At 35.7% G+C, this 20,428-nt stretch overlaps 1 protein-coding gene across 1 annotated transcript in view; it reads right to left on the reverse strand.

Annotated features, from left to right (window-relative positions):
• Positions 1–20,428, reverse strand: part of CERKL (ceramide kinase like) — a 618,864-nt gene that overhangs the window by 95,295 nt on the left and 503,141 nt on the right. The window contains 2 exon segments of the mRNA XM_053698522.1: positions 11,998–12,106; positions 12,189–12,217. Coding sequence (XP_053554497.1) covers positions 11,998–12,106; positions 12,189–12,217 — 138 coding nt within the window.

Below are 20,428 nucleotides of genomic sequence, written 5' to 3' on the forward strand. Positions count from 1 at the left end.
GAAGACATTAGGTAAGGATGATGTAATCAACATCCCCATGATCACTGAGTATAGCAATAACAAGCATATAATCGAAAGAATTTTCAAGAAGCACTGGGCTCTATTAAAGGAAGATGATCTGATTGGAAACAAACTTCCCTTGAATCCAAAATTTTTCTATAGGAAAACAAACAACTTAAAGAACCGATTAGCCCCGAGCCTACAAAAGGCAAGAAGGGTTGAGACAAATAATGTGTATGGAAAAAGAATTAGCGCTGCGGAACCTGTTGGCACTCTACAAATAACCGATAATAATAATAATAATAATTAGAGGATTCTTCCCGTGCCCAAAATGTAAGGCTTGTAAATATGGGAATAAGAGGAGTATGTTCCAATCATATCATACTAAGGAACGCTACTAAATCCGGGACCTGGGTATCATATACCTAATTGAATGCACATGTGGGCTGCAGTATATTGGTCAGACAACAAGGCCCTTAAAAGATAGAATAAGGGAACATATACTGCTGATAGAGAAACTAAACACAGATACCATCCTGTACAAGCATTTCTCGACTGTACATAAAGGAAACATCAAAGATCTGAAATACACAGGGATTCAAAAGGTCAACAAAAACTGGAGAGGTGGCAACTACGAGAAGAAACTCCTCACCACAGAATCTAAATGGATATTTCTGTTAGATTGCCTACATCCGAAAGGACTTAACAACAAGGAAGATCTTACCCATTTATTCTAAAACAAATACTCCCTGATAGTTCACCTATTTGACAGGACTCATTCTATCAGACTGTTTGGGACATATAGCTATGTCGTAAATCGTCGAGCTCTGTCACATGTAAAGGCTTCAGCTTAACCCTCTCAACACAATTATACAACCCTCTCTGTATCTTATACCTTTCTCTCTCTATTTTTTGATCACCACCAACTATTTTTTTGATCACCCATAACTTTCCATGAACTATTTAAGACCATCCTTATATATGAGGGTCTTTTGATCACCCATAACTGTCCATGAACTATTTTTTGATCACCCATAACTTTCCATGAACTATTTAATACCACCCTTATATATGCGGGTCTTTTGATCACCCATAACTGTCCATGATCTATTTAAGACCACCCTTATATATGCTGGTCACTATGACGTGTCGTTCCCCTATCATATTCTGACACCATCTAATCTTGATTTTCACTACATATCACTCCCTCCTTTGTTAAAGTTTATTAGCAGGGATTGTTTTAGGTTCAGAAGCTATGTTTTAAGTGATTAGATTATGTACCCTATTTTGAGGTTTAATAATGTAGGGTGCTAGACACTCCTCTACAGGATCATGCTAATGCTATTTTTGATCCATCACATTTAGGCATTATAGATATAACCTAAATGTATATATTTTAATAATTTAGTATGTCACTTTTAACACCTAGATTCTTGTCAACAGCCATTGTATATAACAAGACTGTACGCTCACCACACAGATTTCAGCATTTTTTTGCTACCTTGAATATGGAAAGCTGGCATTATAATCTAACCTGGACTCTATTATATATCCCTTTGTTGGAGGTTAACTCCAAGTGACCAATTAATAAGTGACTATATTTTAACTGAGTTCCCTTTTGGCTGTTTTGTTTTGTTTTTTGTTCTTTCATAATTATGCCTCTGTTAAAGAGATAATGTGAATATTGGTTTTGTTATAACCAGGAATAGTGTGAACATTGGTTTTAAGTGATTTATGTATAAGCTTATAAGGAGTAGTAGTGGCTCCTCTAATGATTTGTATAATTTGTATATTTTATAATATGTATCAAGTGTTTAACTCCAGATTTAGCATTGAATATCCATCTGAGTTTTTTATATATGGAATATGCTATCCTCCCGGCTCCACCTTATGTTTGGATATACTCTCACAAGCAAAGAGTCCATTAAGTTTGCCAGGTCAATTTTGTGCTAAAATAGAACCGGAAGTGAGGACATCCCTCCAGAAATTAGAGCCTCCAGATATTAAGCCATTATAGAAGAATGTCATACATTTTTGGATATATATTTTTTATTACATGTAGCCACACCATTAATAAATGTAACGAGGACCACTGGATTTCCCCATATCTCTATATTTGTAAAATGTATTGTGTCGCGGAAACCGGAAGTGACGTCATTTCCGGTTTCGCAATATTGAAAAATGGCTAGCATTATGAATATATTTACGCAATGGATCTAGTCAATTGCAGTTTCATTAACTTGGGAAGAATGTCATACAATTTTTGCTTATACTTGTCCCATATAGCTACACCACTGGATTTCCCCATATCTCTATATTTATAAAGCTCACGGATCGCCGAAACCGGAAGTGAAGTCATATATCCACTTCCGGTTTCGCAATATTAGCAAACGGTCAGCAATATGAATGTATTCCTTCATAGGACATAATCAACCATAACCCACCAACGTAGTAAGTTTGATTACTAAAAAGATACATTGGTTCCTTACATAAGAATATTTGTATATTTCACTTTTATAGAAACCGGAAATAGTATCCAGCCGAAACCGGAAGTGAAACCTATGACATAGACACGAGATTTTATTATGTCTAAAAAGTAAAATATACATACTATTGCGAATATGAATATCTAAATGCCACCATTCACTCTGATTATTACTACTAAGATAAGCTTATAGTCTATAACTTTTTTAAGCCTATAACTTTTTTAAGCCTATAACTTTTTTAGGTATGTATGAAAAACTTTTAAAATAAAATTGTACCCATGATGCACCTGAACAGGAAGTGGGTGGCCCAAAGAGTAATTTTGGCGCCCAAACATATTACAGCTTACCCTATATAAGGCCACTTATTGCCACAACCTTTATTGTCTTGAAAAAGGCCTTTGCATAGGCCGAAACGTGTCGACATTGGTAAGCATATTTTAAATAGGGTTATATCTTTTTTTGTACATCTACACTATGTTTTGTTTATTTATTTTCTTCTAGGATTTTTCTATTTTTTGGATTTTTCTTAATTATATATTTTTGGATTTTTTGGACTCTACTGATTCATTCTACTAAGGAGACGGAGCACCATAGGACCACACAGGAGGATCTTTTTTCATACCTGTTTTCATATATTTTTATTTTCATCATTTTTTCACTTTTTTATATGTTGTGTACACAAGGTTAATATATATATATATGAGACAAATAATGTGTATGGAAAAAGAATTAGAGGATTCTTCCCGTGCCCAAAATGTAAGGCTTGTAAATATGGAAATAAGAGGAGTATGTTCCAATCATATCATACTAAGGAACGCTACTAAATCCGGGACCTGATAAAATGTCAGGACAAGGGTATCATATACCTAATTGAATGCACATGTGGGCTGCAGTATATTGGTCAGACAACAAGGCCCTTAAAAGATAGAATAAGGGAAAATATACTGCTGATAGAGAAACTAAACACAGATACCATCCTGTACAAGCATTTCTCGACTGTATATAAAGGAAACATCAAAGATCTGAAATACACAGTGATTCAAAAGGTCAACAAAAACTGGAGAGGTGGCAACTACGAGAAGAAACTCCTCACCACAGAATCTAAATGGATATTTCTGTTAGATTGCCTACATCCGAAAGGACTTAACAACAAGGAAGATCTTACCCATTTATTCTAAAACAAATACTCCCTGATAGTTCACCTATTTGACAGGACTCATTCTATCAGACTGTTTGGGACATATAGCTATGTCGTAAATCGTCGAGCTCTGTCACATGAAAAGGCTTCAGCTTAACCCTCTCGACACAATTATACAACCCTCTCTGTATCTTATACCTTTCTCTCTCTATTTTTTGATCACCACCAACTATTTTTTTGATCACCCATAACTTTCCATGAACTATTTAAGACCATCCTTATATATGCGGGTCTTTTGATCACCCATAACTGTCCATGAACTATTTTTTGATCACCCATAACTTTCCATGAACTATTTAATACCACCCTTATATATGCTGGTCACTATGACGTGTCGTTCCCCTATCATATTCTGACACCATCTAATCTTGATTTTCACTACATATCACTCCCTCCTTTGTTAAAGTTTATTAGCAGGGATTGTGTTAGGTTCAGAAGCTATCTTTTAAGTGATTAGATTATGTACCCTATTTTGAGGTTTCCTAATGTAGGGTGCTAGACACTCCTCTACAGGATCATGCTAATGCTATTTTTGATCCATCACCTTTAGGCATTATAGATATAACCTAAATGTATATATTTTAATAATTTAGTATGTCACTTTTAACACCTAGATTCTTGTCAACAGCCATTGTATATAACAAGACTGTACGCTCACCACACGGATTTCAGCATTTTTTTCTACCTTGAATATGGAAAGCTGGCATTATAATCTAACCTGCTCTCTATTATATATCCCTTTGTTGGAGGTTAACTCCAAGTGACCAATTAAGAAGTGACTATATTTTAACTGAGTTCCCTTTTGGCTGTTTTGTTTTGTTTTTTGTTCTTTCATAATTATGCCTCTGTTAAAGAGATAATGTGAATATTGGTTTTGTTATAACCAGGAATAGTGTGAACATTGGTCTTAAGTGATTTATGTATAAGCTTATAAGGAGTAGTAGTGGCTCCTCTAATGATTTGTATAATTTGTATATTTTATAATATGTATCTAGTGTTTAACTCCAGATTTAGCATTGAATATCCATCTGAGTTTTTTATATATGGAATATGTTATCCTCCCGGCTCCACCTTATGTTTGGATATACTCTCACAAGCAAAGAGTCCATTAAGTTTGCCAGGTCAATTTTGTGCTAAAATAGAACCGGAAGTGAGGACATCCCTCTAGAAATTAGAGCCTCCAGATATTAAGCCATTATAGAAGAATGTCATACATTTTTACATATATATTTTTCATTACATGTAGCCACACCATTAATAAATGTAACGAGGACCACTGGATTTCCCCATATCTCTATATTTGTAAAATGTATTGTGTCGCAGAAACCAGAAGTGACGTCATTTCCAGTTTCGCGATATTGAAAAATGGCTAGCATTATGAATATATTTACGCAATGGATCTAGTCAATTGCAGTTTCATCAACTTGGGAAGAATGTCATACAATTTTTGCTTATACTTGTCCCATATAGCTACACCGCTGGATTTCCCAATATCTCTATATTTATAAAGCTCACGGATCGACGAAACCGGAAGTGAAGTCATATATCCACTTCCAGTTTCGCGATATTAGCAAACGGTCAGCAATATGAATGTATTCCTGCATAGGACATAATCAACCATAATCCACCAACGTAGTAAGTATGATTACTAAAAAGATACATTGGTTCCTTACATAAGAATATTTGTATATTTCACTTTTATAGAAACCGGAAATAGTATCCAGTCGAAACCGGAAGTGAAACCTATGACCTAGACACAAGATTTTATTATGTTTAGAGACAAGGGGTTTGGGGGGAGTAGAGTTGTAGAAATGGTACCAGGTTTTACATATGTTTACTATTGAAGATGATATTCTAAATACTAGAATTTTAAATTTTATGAAGATGCAAAACCTGGAGTGGATTACTCACTGAAACAACTGACAACAACTAGACAAACTAGTTGTAACTAAGAGTACAACAAAGTTTAAAGAAAGAATAATTCCACTTGTGTATTTATCAGACTTTAACTCTACTTACTTCATAATGTGTTCAAAATAATAAAATTGTTCCAAATCATTCATACATTAAAGTTTATTAATTCAACTAAGGAACTACATAAGAATATTTGTATATTTCACTTTTATAGAAACCGGAAATAGTATCCAGCCGAAACCTGAAGTGAAACCTATGACACGAGATTTTATTATGTCTAAAAAGTAAAATATACATACTATTGCAAATATGAATATCTAAATGCCACCATTCACTCTGATTATTACTACTAAGATAAGCTTATAGTCTATAACTTTTTTAAGCCTATAACTTTTTTAGATATGTATGAAAAACGTTTTATTAAAATTGAACCCATGATGCACCTGAACAGGAAGTGGGTGGCCCAAAGAGTAATTTTGGCGCCCAAACATATTACAGCTTACCCTATATAAGGCCACTTATTGCCACAACCTTTATTGTCTTGAAAAAGGCCTTTGCATAGGCCGAAACGTGTCAACATTGGTAAGCATATTTTTAATAGGGTTATATCTTTTTTGTACATCTACACTATGTTTTGTTTATTTATTTTCTTCTAGGATTTTTTCTATTTTTTGAATTTTTCTTAATTATATATTTTTTGGACTCTACTATAACATTCTACTAAGGAGACGGAGCACCATAGGACCACACAGGAGGATCTTTTTTCATACCTGTTTTCATATATTTTTATTTTTATTTTCATCATTTTTTCCCTTTTTTATATGTTGTGTACACAAGGTTAAAAAAAAAAAATATATATATATATATATATATATATATATATATATATATATATTCACCGTTTGTATTCTTTTTATTCAATTTTATGGTTCACCATTTTTTATCCACGTTATTTTTCTTCACCTTTGGATAACTTATTATGTCACCTTATAACTTTGAGAGACTTTTATACTTTGACATTTTCACCTAGTTGGATTCACATTTTTTGGACTAACTCCCCAATATGGATCCTTAATTGGTACATCCACTCCACATTTGACTCTTCTTTTTCTTTTCCTTTGTTGATTTTATTGATCATTTAAAGTTGACGCTTTTAATTCAGTGATTTTATGTATAGAGCATAGGATTTTTATAATTTGCTCATGTAATAAACTACATTATCATATCTATACCACCTCAGAAGTCTCCACTATTGATCACACCACCTCTTGCCTCTATAGGCGCTCTATACAACCCCCTTATTTGACTATTTTCCTTCCAGACCAGCTAGGAGGTCTCTGTATACCAGCTTGAGGTCAACCTTTGGCGCTCGATTTAAATACATGTTCTAAAAAAATCAACTTCAGGAAGATCCCAACCTTCAGGACGTAAAATGGCTAAGCTAATCGCTGATAGATGAGTAGAAAAGAAGTAAAAGGAATAAATCCCAGATATTTGACTCTTGTCAGAAAACTTCTAAATAGAGAAACTATTAAACCAACAAATTCCACCTTGTAGATGAAAAACCTCTCCGAATTCATCTGCCATCCATGAAAAAGCAGATTTGACCCGAACTCCTGAAGAGATCCTACTCGAAGAAGGATGATACCTAACTCATATATTATCTAGAAGAGCACCCTCTTCCTAGATTGACAAGACTGAGAAACTTAAAAAGATCCTAAAAACATGGGAACGATAAAAACACCTCCACCAAAATTCGATATTAATAGACCCTCCTGAAAACAAAAGGAAAAGGGTACTATCTGAATGTCAGAGCCAGAGAAATTAGAGGAAAACACCTAGATCCCATTCCCAGACTGGAATGGAAACTATCACCCCCAGAGAGAAATGTCCGAACCCAGTTCAAGGAATGTCTCATCATACCTGGATTGCAGAAACTCTCAAAGGAGAAATCTGTCTTAGAGAAGAAAACTTTCACATGGACTCTAGAAGGTCTGACTGACTCTGCATAAGAGAAGAAAAAGGAAAACAGTTCTTTAGACTCATTCTCTTGTTGTGAGGTAGAAAAAAACATTTCTCTCAAAAAGTCAGACAATAAATCAGCCAGACCAAGTCCAAACAAGGTCTCATACTGAAAAAAAGGGAAAATCCAGAAGCTAGGGTTTGGAGGAGCATATAATTTTAATAAATAAGACAATGCTCTAAATGATCAACAAAACCTCCATCCTCATATCCATGAATCGGAAAGTGAACTAGCTACCTTTCATAGGATCAGGGATCTCTAAGCCATAGTAGAAAAACTCTCTTCTACACAGGGCACAGTGCATTATACGACAGGAAAATCCCTTAAAAGACGGGAGACAGGTAGAAGGTATCCCTAGCTTCTCCTATTCCTGAGAAATATCCAAGGCACGTCAAGAACACGTCCTCCTAGAAGGAACATCAGAGAAAAGATACAGTTTACAAACTTCCAAAGGTTGACAACGACAAGAGAATCAATGTCGTCCAAGTAGCCAAAACCTATAAAATTACACGAGGCGAATAAGCATACATCTGAAGGATAAGACTTCAGAATTGGAAGGAATTACACTGTCCAATTCTGAGAATTGCACCCTCAGAAAAACTACCAGCGATTCTCCTCTACTCAGAAGAGAGAACCACCTGCAAAGAAGAAAGAGGAACAGAAACCTTACCGTCCGAAAATAACATATCCTCTTGCATATTTCCTAAAATTAAGGAAAAAAACAGGCAAAACCGTAGATATCACAGAAGATGCAAAATCTGTAAGCAAACATACTCCTCCTGGAGACTTAGAGGAACCGCAGGGCACTGCATGTGACGCCAAAAAGGCTTGGGACATAAAAGGGGAGAGCTGTGGCATTGCCAAAACAGCATCACCCTAGGAGACATAAGGTTCAGCTTAATATATACCATCAATAGTTTGACTGACCAGGATGTACAGAAACATCCAGAACAGGCTGACGCTATTTAATATATATATATATATATATATATATATATATATATATATATATATATATATATTATATAAAAGTATTGAAAATAATCTATATTAACATCTATATAATTCCAAAATAATATATATATGAATAAAAATACAGACATTAAAATAAACAGAGGATAGGAAAACGTTTCTAATCCAACAAGAAATGTAACTTATCAACAGGGCACCAGCAAATAATTCCCTGAGTAAAAAATTAGGCTCTTGCATATTACTTCAACTATAACCTTTATATAATAAAATAAAGACATTAGCACCGGTATAAACATTGCAAATTTCTAGCAACGATTCTCAATGCTGCTAAGGCAAAAATAAAAACACTACCTTTGGCTATATCACAAGGAAAAAGTGAATGCGATATATACAACATCCGACATCAAGGGATACGGAACATACCAATAACTCCATGCCGGAGAAACGAGGCGGGATCCACTTGCATATTAAAGAATAATACACAAACATCTCTAAAAACATGGCGCCGTTCCGATAAACTTGAAGGAGTTGTGACAAAGAACGGCACAAATGGAAGCTGGATTCATCTCCTTCATTTTGTCTACTATCTTAAATAAATAAAAAGGTCTTCCTTCCAGAGAAGTCTCCATGCCGAATCAAAGATAAGTTCCCGAAACATTACATAGGCATAATCTAGCAGTTTCCACTCCTTACCGCTCTGATAAGTATTTCTAAGAGCGGGGAAGGAGGATACAAATGTGTGGTGTGCTTAGAACAAACACATCTATGCGGGCAACATTCGTGCTCTCCTAACATTCTGATACATCTTAGACACTTACATGATAACAACGCTAGTGCCATATAAATTACATTCTGCACAGAAACATAATAAAAATGCTCCTAAATATTGAAATATTCAATCTGAACCCCAAAGACATTTAACCCCTTCCTTTTATGAAGGAAGTAAACCCCTAAGTCTCCAACGCATCCAAGAAAGTGCCTGCCACTTGCCTCAACCATCCATAAAGGATTTTGTCCCATTAAAAAGCAGAGGGTGTTAACCCCTTTAGTGCCAGCCTTCTAGCCCTAGAAGAACAAAAAGGCACTTATCTGCATTCTAGCCGTCCGGCAGTCAGACGACTCACAAAGTATGAGAGGATGCCGCTCCTCACAGAGACCTGTGTAAAAAGAGAGACAGAGTAAGCTTACTCAGGCTTTCTATACCAGGGCAGCAACATGTTAGGAAAACACAGCAAAGCCCACTTTACAAGATCCTAACTGCTTTAAAGCCACCACAGTCCTGCTGAAGAGACTAATGTGGAGTACAGCTAGACCAAAATTGTGATGGAAGGCTAGAGCAATCTTGCCCAGACTTCAAAATAAAAAAAGTCTTGATAGAGCAGGACACCAAATTACTTCACCTCATCCTTGCACTAGAGGCAAAGATAATGACTGGGAGATTGTGGGTAGGAAGTGCTATTTATCAGCTTTGCTGTGGTGCTCTTTGCCTCCTCCTGCTGGCCAGGAGTGATATTCCCAGCAGTAATTAAGATGATTCCATGGACTAACCGTGTCATTAGAAAGAAATACCTTCATCCAGAATCCAGACACTCATTACAGGCTATAGGAAGCATCTAGAGGCTGTTATTTCTGCTAAAAGAGGCTCTACTAAACATTGATGCAATATTTCTGTTGGGGTGCCCAAATATATGCACCTGTCTAATTTCCAATCCAATTAATCCAATAAACCTCATTTCACTACTGAAATTTTACTGTGTCCTTCAGTTATTTGATAGATCAAAATGAAATTGCTGATCCAAACACCCAATTATTTATAAATGAAAATCATGGAAATTGTCAGGGGTGCATAAACTTTTGCATACAATTGTATCTTAATATAAGTACATATATAATAAAAACATGTTCACCTTCCTCCATTTTTAAAATAAAGGATATTGTCATATTTTTTTGTTTGTTTAATTACTACACTTAAAAATATACTGCATGTTTTTGTTTATGAAAACCACATGGTTTTAGGAGCTATAGCACTCTCCACCAATAGCGCACTGGTAATTGTATTTTTTCAACCAGTAAGCACTATTAACCCCTTTGCTACTGGGAATTTCAGAGAAAAGCTTGCCAAACGTACAGGAGAATTTTTAGCATTTTTGCTGTCACTACATTTAATCAGAAATAGAGACTTTGTTTTTTTATTTACCTATGAAAACTATATATATTTTTTAAAGTAGACAACCCAAGGAAATTATCTAGGCCCATTATGGTATATTTTATTCTAGGTATGTACATTCGTATCCCTTGTGAGGACTAGGGAACTCTGCCCCCCCCCCATCTCTGCTGGGCTGCCCACCTCCTCCCTCCTTCCCTCCCGCCAGCGACAATGGAGGATCATTACAGAGAGCGACACAGATAGTATCACCCTCTGTAATAATCAGCTATCTGCCATCATAAAGTAAGGGAGCACGTTCAGTTCCCCCTTACCATATGAAGATGGGGCCTTCTGCCCCAGCTGCTGTCTTCAATGTCAAAGCTGAATGCGGGGACCACGTCAAGCTTCTCTGTGTTGGACATAGGTACTTCAACACTGGGTATTGTGTAGTGATGTAGTATCTACATCAAAATGGCACAAGGAATAAAGAAGTGCAGAACTAACACTGTGATAATACTTTTAATCTAAATTTAAAGTGTTTTAATTAAAAAAAAAATCAGAGAAAATTTTCTAGATGTTTAAATTCTGCTCTTTCATATGTTATAAACATTACTTTTGTACAAATTCTTAAAGGTACATTAAACACCTTGAGATTTTAATATAAAAATGTTTAGATATGTGTATTAAAGTGAATATTCAATATACTTTAATTATTGTTTTATTTTCATCTCTTTTCATGTAATTTTAATTGTGTATTTTCTAACCCTGAAAACTGTAAATGCTTACTGCAGTTATGGTAAGGCTAACACTGCTAGGTCTTCCCTTACTGGCTTTAGCAGATAACAAATACAGAAAATGCAGTTTCTATTAATGTAATAACCACAATTATAGAAAGAAAAAACAAACAAATCAATCAATCTATCTATCTATCTATCTATCAAATCTGTCTGTTGTGCTTGCTTACAAAAAACAGCAAATGTGTGTACTTTACAAATGTATTGGTATTTAAAGAGAACTATTTCCGTTGCATTAACTACAAAACATTGCTATCCTGATTTGCTCTTAGAGTAATTCAGTCATTTACTCAGAGATCTCTAGCTAGACTACTTGACCTAATTTTTATTATCCAATATTGTAATCCTTAAGACTACAATCCATTTTCCATTCAGAGGGACAAGTTTATCAGCATCAGTGTTTTAAAGAAGGTTGGCTATAAAATTGTTGCAGGACTGTCTAATTCTTGTAAGCTACGGCTGACCTGGTATTAGGTGCCAAGCCTCTGGGAGCCATGGAACAAAGACAAGGAATTGCCATAAAGCTGATGTTCAGCATCTGGCCCTGTATGAGACGCCATGGATCAGCAGTGTCTATAAAAAAAATAGAAAAACACCTATCACATGAGTAGAATGAGATACTTTTCACTTTCCCTTATTTTCTTATCACACTCACCATCTTGGTTATTCTTTGTATTCTTCTTTCTAGAGGCAAATACAAATTATTTTACTAAAACAATTATAAGTGAATTTAGAATTAATTAACTAATAATGAACCTGACATTAAATTATATTCTCTGTATCATTTTCCTTCTACAGAGACGCATATAACACAAGTGGGGATAATCATGAAGGCCAAAAACTTATTTTGCAATTGTTTGCACCAGTTTTATGTAAAACAGCTATCTTACAGCTCTTATACTTATCAGGCATTATGTGCATTTCAAATATTATAATGAATCCTTAAACTATAAAAATAGTTCTAATTAAAACCCCATTTTTTCTTATGCCTTAAAAAGAGAGTGCTTTTAAAGTTTAGGGCCAGAGTGGAGCACAAAATTGCGCTTACGCGAGCGTGATATTTGCGTTCCACTCAGTAATACCGGCGCACGGTCAGTACTACATAGCTGAATGTATTTTCATGAAACTTAGCTTGCTGATAGCTTTTAACTTGATCTAATGACTTGATCTGATAACTTGAAGCTTATAACTTTTATAATTTTAAAGTTATTTAATTCAAATTAGCTTCTAATTTGGAGCAGTGCAGGTAGTACAGTTATGTCGCCACTTAACTTCTTCTACATTATTAATCTAGCTGCAGTGCAGGAGTCTGTCAGCAGGGGGAGCCTGCAATCAGCATCTTCAGTGCTTAGTTCCCACCTTGCTTTACTGGGATTTCATAGGATTTCACTGAAATATCATGAGATTTCATAGTAAACTTCCACAAACTGAGGAGAGAAAGAAAGTGTCTGTGCTGCAAATGCCAGATTCATGTTCCCTTGCAAATTCTGGGGCATGTGAGGTTAATAGGGGAGCATCTGGCATTTATATAAATTCTTAATTTGAAGCAAATAACAGAAATATTTTCACTTCAGTTGAACTTCCGTTAAATAAGTGTAATGTGAACTTTGAACAATCTTCACCTGCATACAACACAGACAGATAAATCAGTGAGACCTAAAGGTGTAAAATGCTTAGAGAATATGAGTTATGAGATAGTTTCAGGCACACACTGGGAACTCCCCTGTCCCCTCCCACATTTTTTGGTTCCGGTCTGCACACATCCTCCTCTCATCACCTCTCCCTCGCATTACCTCTCCCTTGCATAGAACACATATCTAAAGTGGCTTCACCAATATGTCTATAAGTGTTTTTTTAATATATATTTCATATGTTTCTGTACAAACTGTATTCACATAAATTAAATTTTAATTTATGATTTCAAGGATGATGTCATCAACAATGAAAGGTGTGAAGTAATCAGTAATCTCACTGATGATGTCATGCAATGTTCCAAAGGGGGGAGTGGGGGCTGTTTAAGTTAGGAGTTTCTATTAAATGTTTAATAGAAAACTTAAACTATGGCTTTAAGGTAAGTTTTCTGCCAATTAATTTCCTAGTTTTTTCAAAAGTAAATAAAACAACTATAGTCTACATATATGTTTTAGGGGTAAAATTACTGTTTATTAAGATAAAGAACCACATATAAATATTCTTATTTTTTTTATTTCCTTCAAAATTTAAATCAATAACAAATGCTTTTTGTTTTGTTTTTTATTGTTAAAAATCAGCTTTATTGAGTGATCGAAATCAGAGTACAATTATTACAAACAGAAAAAGAAAGTTACAGAAGCATGCATAATTCTAAATTGAAAATTACAATTGTACGTATTATAAGTATAAATGCTGATCTTTTAGTTTAATATTTTATAAACAACAATTAACTTAACAACAAAATTAAACAGTAGCAATTACATTTCCCATGTATATTGAGAAAAATAAAACTAGCTGAGCCTATCCTAGGTTAGAGTCTTTCAGTTTCATAAATAATTGGAGCGCTGGATCCATTATTTTAACACTTCTATCTATTTTTCTGGTGCAAATACATTATTTATAAATGTGTCCCAAACTATTTTAATTTATAAGAAAATATCCCTCCTTCTGTTTTTCATGTAGGCATATTCTTCTAAGTCTAAAGTTTGTTGAAACTGGTTATACCAATGGGACAATAGTTGGAACATTTTGAGATTTCCAATTCTTATCTATTATTTTTTTCAGACTATTACTGAATATAAATAAGAGCTTCTTTTTATATATTGGGGTTTTTGTTGGGAATTATATTAAGCAGCCAGATTTGGGGGTCAGGTGATATTGTGGTCTCAAGCATTGTAGAGGTTGCTTTAATTATTGATTGCTATATCGGGGATAGAGTTGGACAAGTTCATCAGATATGAGCCATTGATCCTAAATTCTGTCCACATCATTTATCAGAGGTGGAAGGGAATAGTTTGTTAATCCTAGTAGGGGTAAGATACCATATTTGAATTATTTTAACATTGAGTTCAAAGATAACAGATGCTTTGATTCAGCAGGAAAGAGAACTAATGTGTTATATATTATATGGGTGTAGGTTTGAAGAATGATTGTATATAATACATAGTCAGATGGCACTGGAATATGGCAGAGGATAAACATTTAAAATGCCTATATCAATTCTCTTATTAAAAGTTTTAAACATTTAAATCAATGTAAATTGTAAAAAAAAGTGTGTGGGGGAATGTTGAACAGTTAAAGAACTTTACAATGGGGAAGTAAGGGGTGGTTACACATTTAGGACTAGATTACAGGTGCAGTGATAATTTTTTTATCGTTTATGAATGATAACTGCGCTCAAGGTAAAAAAACATAATTTATGCTTACCTGATAAATTCATTCATTTATGGGGTGAGAGTCCACGATCCATTACTCCCGGGAATTACTCTTCTCTACCACTAGGATGAGGCAAAGATTACCAAACCTCAAGAGCCCTATAAAACCCCTCCAACCTCACACATACCTCAGTCTACTGTATAGCCAAGCAAGTGATGTAAGAATAAGAGTCATAAAAGGAGCAGGGAAAGAAGATGTGCTAAAGACTGCCACCACCATCAAAGAAATTAATTTATCAGGTAAGCATAAATTATGTTTTCTTTTATACCGGTGGTTAGAGTCCACAAACCATTACTCCAGGAAGCGAATAATCAAGCTGTGGAGTCTACAAGCAATAACATAAAGGGAGGGATTTAAAAACATATTCTTTCACTGAGAAATTAAATCCACAACCCCAATATTTTTTTTAATGCACTTAAAATAAATCAATCAGGCAAAAAATCTAACTGAGACAACTGCCTGAAGAACCTCCCTATCAAAGGCTGCTTCAGAAGAAGCAAAAACATAAAAATGGTAGAATTTTGTAAAAGTATGCAAAGAAGACCAAGTAGCTGCCTTGCAAATCTGGTAAATTAAAGCCTCATTCCTGAAGGACCAAAAAGTGTCAACTGACCTAGTAGAATGAGCAGTAATCCGCTGCGGTGGAGGCTGACCTGCCTCCAAGTAAGCCTTGTGAATCAAAAGTTTCAACCAAGAGGCCAAAGAAACAGCAGAACCTTTCCTAGGACCAGAAAACTGAATGAACAAACTAGAAGTTTGTCTAAAGTCCTAAGTAGCATCAATGTAATATTTCAATGCCCTAACAATGTCAAAATTATGTAAAGATCTCTCTGAAGCATTCTAGGATTAGGACACAAAGATGGAACAACAATCTATCTACTTTGGTTGTCTGATGAAAGAACCTAAGGCATAAAGTCAAATGAAGTCCATAAACCTGCCTTGAAAAATCAGATAAGGTGGATCACAAGAAAGAGCAGATAATTCAGAAACTATTCTAGCAGAAGAGATTGCCAAAAGAAATAACACTTTCCAAGAAAGCAGTTTAATATGCACCTTATGCATAAGTTAAAAAAGGAGGAACCTTCAACACTCTTAACATCAAGTTAAGATTCCCTGGAGGAATATTGGGTTGATAAAAGGTACAATGTTGACCAGAGCCTGAAAAAAAGATGACTATCAAGAAGATTAGCAATCTTCCTATGGAACAAAACTGAAAGAGCAAAAATCTGCCCTTTCCGAGAACTGGCAGATAGGCCCTTATCCACACATCCTTAAAGAATGCCAGGAAAAAAGATTATTCTAGACACCAAGAAATAAATGTATTTGAGACCTTAAACTAGATTATCCTAATTACAGGCTTGCAAGCCTGAAATAAGGTTTCAATCACAGAATTAGAGAAACCCCTATGTCTACGGACTAAAAGCTTAATTTTAATGCCATCTAGTTAAGAGACTTGATATTTGGATGTAAAACAGACCTTGAGACAGAAGGTCTGACATCAGAGGCAGAGGCCAAGGAGGTCACCTGGACATTTGAACCAGGTGTGCATACCAAATCCTGCAAGGCCAAGCTGGGGCAATGAGGATTACTGAAGATTTATTTAGGCTTATCTTGGAAATCACTCTGGGTAAAAGTACCAGAGGAGGAAACAGATAAGCAAGCTGAAATGACCAAGGAGCTTCTAGAGCACCCAAAAACTCTGCTTGATGATCCCTGGACCTTGCAAAGTACCTGTGAAGTTTGTTTTTCAAACGAGAGGCCATCAGATCTATCTCTGGGAGCCTAAAAAGATCCACAATCTGGTTGAACACATCTTGGTGAATAGACCACTCCCCTGAATGTAGAGATTGACAACTGAGAAAGTTCGCTTTCCAGTTGTTCATCCCTAGAATATAAATCACAGAAAATAGACAAGAACGGATTTCTGCCCATGAGAAAATTCAAGACAACTCACTCATGGCTAGAGAACTATCAGGTTCAGACAAGCTGACACATGTTTAATCTTCTCTGCTCTGTTAGAGAAAGACTCATGGAGACGGAATCTATTTGAAATCCACAAAAATGTACCTTCGCTTAAGAAATAAAAGATCTTTTTGGAAAATTGATACTCCAACTATGTTGTTGAAGAAACAACAAGAGTCAGTTGGTGTGAGATTCTGCTATAGAAAAAGACGAAGCTTGAAACAAGATTTCGTCCAGGTATGGAAACGCTGCAATACCATGAGTTCTGATCACAGCCAAAAGGTTACTCAAAACCTTTGTTAATTTCTTGGGGTGGTAGCCAGTACAAATGGTAGAGCAAAAAAATTAAAATGCTTGTCCATAAAGGAAAACCTCAGAAACTAGAAATGTCCTCTGCTAATTCAATAATGAAGATAAGCTTCCTTTAAATCTATTGTGGACATAACTGACCTTGCTGAACAAAAGGCAGGATAGTCCAAATAGTTTCCATTTTGGAAGATGGAATCCTTGCAAACATATTTAAAACTTTCAGATCCAGAACCGGTCTGAAAGTGTCTTCCTTCCCCATCCTCTGTTCTGGCAAACTTGAGCTTTTACAGGATTCCTTGGAACATTGGTCAGAAAAAACTTTCCTCTGGGAGGCCTTGTTCTGAATCCTATTTGATATCCCTGAGAAACTATATTGAGATCTCAAGGATCTGAAATAGACTGAAACCAAGCCCTCTAAAACTGACTTAATCTGCCACCTACCAGAACTTCTTCATGCAGTTTTTGTAGTAAGGATTGATTTCTTACCCTGCTTTGACTTTTTCCAATTAGCACTAGGTTTCCATACTGAGCCAGAGGCAATGGAGGCTCCTCCATAGGAGCACAGGCGCATGTGAACCGCAGAGAGAAAAAAAAAAGAAGAAAAAAAAAAAAGAAGAAAAAAAAAACCTTTTTGGCTGAATAAATATAATTTTTCCAATAGCCTGCCTATTGATGAAATTATATTTATTCAGCAAAAAAAGGTTCCAGTCCAGTTTTGTAATTAAAAAAATATATGCCATTTTTACTTCAATCTATCACACCGCATGTGCGATAGATAGAAGTATAGGCTTCAAGCTCTCTGCACTTATTTTTTAAGTGCCTGTAGCGCCGCCCCTAACCCAGCCCTATACCTTCTTAATCGCACATCTTTTGATGTGCAAGTGAGAAGACCCAGCCTTCACCATCATGCTGATGAGGCTCCTCCTCCCACATGTGCGTGATGACGCATACCCCTCAACTGCCCACAGTCACTATTCCCTCAAAGCAGGAGCTGGAGTGTGTTTGTGAGGATGCCGTTGAAGGAGGTCTCCACTGTGGTGATGGCTGACAGACACAGAAGTGGGATCCAACATCAGGGGGTGCCGTCATAGCTAAGGCAATGTGTGACATGCTGTCTCAGTAGGTGACGTCTGGGGCAGGGGCACCATGATGATTGTTAGTAGCCGGTTGTTGAGCGTTTTTATTGCGCTGTATTTGGGGATCCCAGCCGCAGTGTCTTTATCCTGCCACAGTTGAGACAGCTCTGCTGGCCTGCTTTGTAGCGCATCACTGTTAATGTGGAGCACACTGGAGTGGCCACCGTATCCAGCCATGCACCAGTCAGCAAATGTGTTCTCTGTAAATGAAGATAATTTCTGGGGATTGGAAAGCACCGGGTGTCCTGACTCCTGCCTGCCCCTGTACCTCACCAACATGGAGATCTTGGTGTAGGCCTCCTGAAGGAAGTTAGTACCGAGCGGGTGTATGTGTGTTACTCATTACACACATAACACATATCTTTGCTTTTAAAATACAAGTATTGTGACTGTGGGTATATATTTTTATTTTGAGTATTAGTTAAAATTTGTTCACAGAAAAAAAAAACTTCCACAGAGGTCCTGCTTATTGAACATCCCTATGTTAAGGTATTTTGTTTTTGTTTTTATCACACACACTCACATATTGCATAGAATTGAGTTACTTTTTTCTTTAACATAGATGGCAATATTTATGCATTTTTGGAAATATATACTAACCTCTGTTTTGTTCCACTGGGTAAAACTCTGTGATATCTCACCCTTAGTTTTTTAAACTTCAAAATAAAGCCAAGTGGTTTTAGAAGTTAATTCACATTTAAGCTTCAATCTTATTAAATTCCTCAATATAATGTAAATAATGAATATATAGATAGATATACTGTATCTCTCTCTCTCTCTCTCTCTCTCTCTCTCTCTCTCTATATATATATATATATATATATATATATATATATATATATATATATATATATATGTATAGTGCAAGAGAGACAGGGCGAAACAGAGTAGGAGCAAGTAAGAGGAGAGGTAGTATTGTGAACCCTCATTTGAATAACCCCTGAGCCTCCACTGGCCAGAGGTGCCTTGCTTCTGAGCAGAGGAGTAATACCTTTTGTTCCTTATTCTGGCAAAAGGAACAAAAATGATTAGAAGTTTTAGATTTCCCTTTAGACCTTTTGTCCTGAGGAATAAGAGCCCCTTAACCTCCTGTAACAGTAGATATTAAAGGGACAGTCTAGGCCAAAATAAACTTTCATGATTCAGATAGAGCATGTCATTTTAAACAATTTTCCAATTTACTTTTATCACCAATTTTGCTTTGTTCTCTTGGTATTATTAGTTGAAAGCTTAACCTAGGAGGTTCATATGCTAATTTCTTAGACCTTGAAGCCCACCTCTTTCAGATTGCCTTTTAACAGTTTTTCACCACTAGAGGGTGTTAGTTCACGTATTTCATATAGATAACACTGTGCTTGTGCACGAGAAGTTATCTGGGAGCAGGCACTGATTGGCTAGACTGCAAGTCTGTCAAAAGAACTGAAAAAAGGGCAGTTTGCAGAGGCTTAGATACAAGATAATCACAGAGGTTAAAAGTATATTATTATAACTGTGTTAGTTATGCAAAACTGGGAAATGGGTAATAAAGGGATTATCTATCTTTTAAAACAATAAAAATTCTGGTGTAGACTGTCCCTTTAAGGAATCTAAACCAGGACCAAACAACTTATTTTCCTGAAAGGAAAGAGATAATAATCTGGATTTTGACACCATATCAGCAGACCAGGATTTAAACCATGAAGCTCTCCTGCCAAAGACATGCTTCCTTTGACATTAATCTTCATAATATAAAATATAACATCACAAATAAAAGAATTGTACCAAACCCAAAAGATTTGCACTACCAGATTTATCAGAATACTGTTCTGAAAGACTAGACAAACAGTAAATTGAATCAACAACCACATCAGCAATAGAAATAGCTGGCCTGAGCAAATACCCTGCTTGTAAAAAGACCCTTTAATTAAAAGACTAATTTTCTATCTAAAGAGTCTTTAAAAGAAGTACTGTTTTCCAAAGGAATAGTAGTACATTTAGCCAGAGTGTAAATGGCCCCATCCACCTTGGTAACTGTTTCCCACAAATCAATATTAGCAGCAGGTATAGGATATAACTTTTTAAACCCTGCAGAAGGTGACAA

This window comes from Bombina bombina, chromosome 1 (genome assembly GCF_027579735.1).
Source record: "Bombina bombina isolate aBomBom1 chromosome 1, aBomBom1.pri, whole genome shotgun sequence".
Taxonomy (NCBI): Eukaryota; Metazoa; Chordata; class Amphibia; order Anura; family Bombinatoridae; genus Bombina; species Bombina bombina.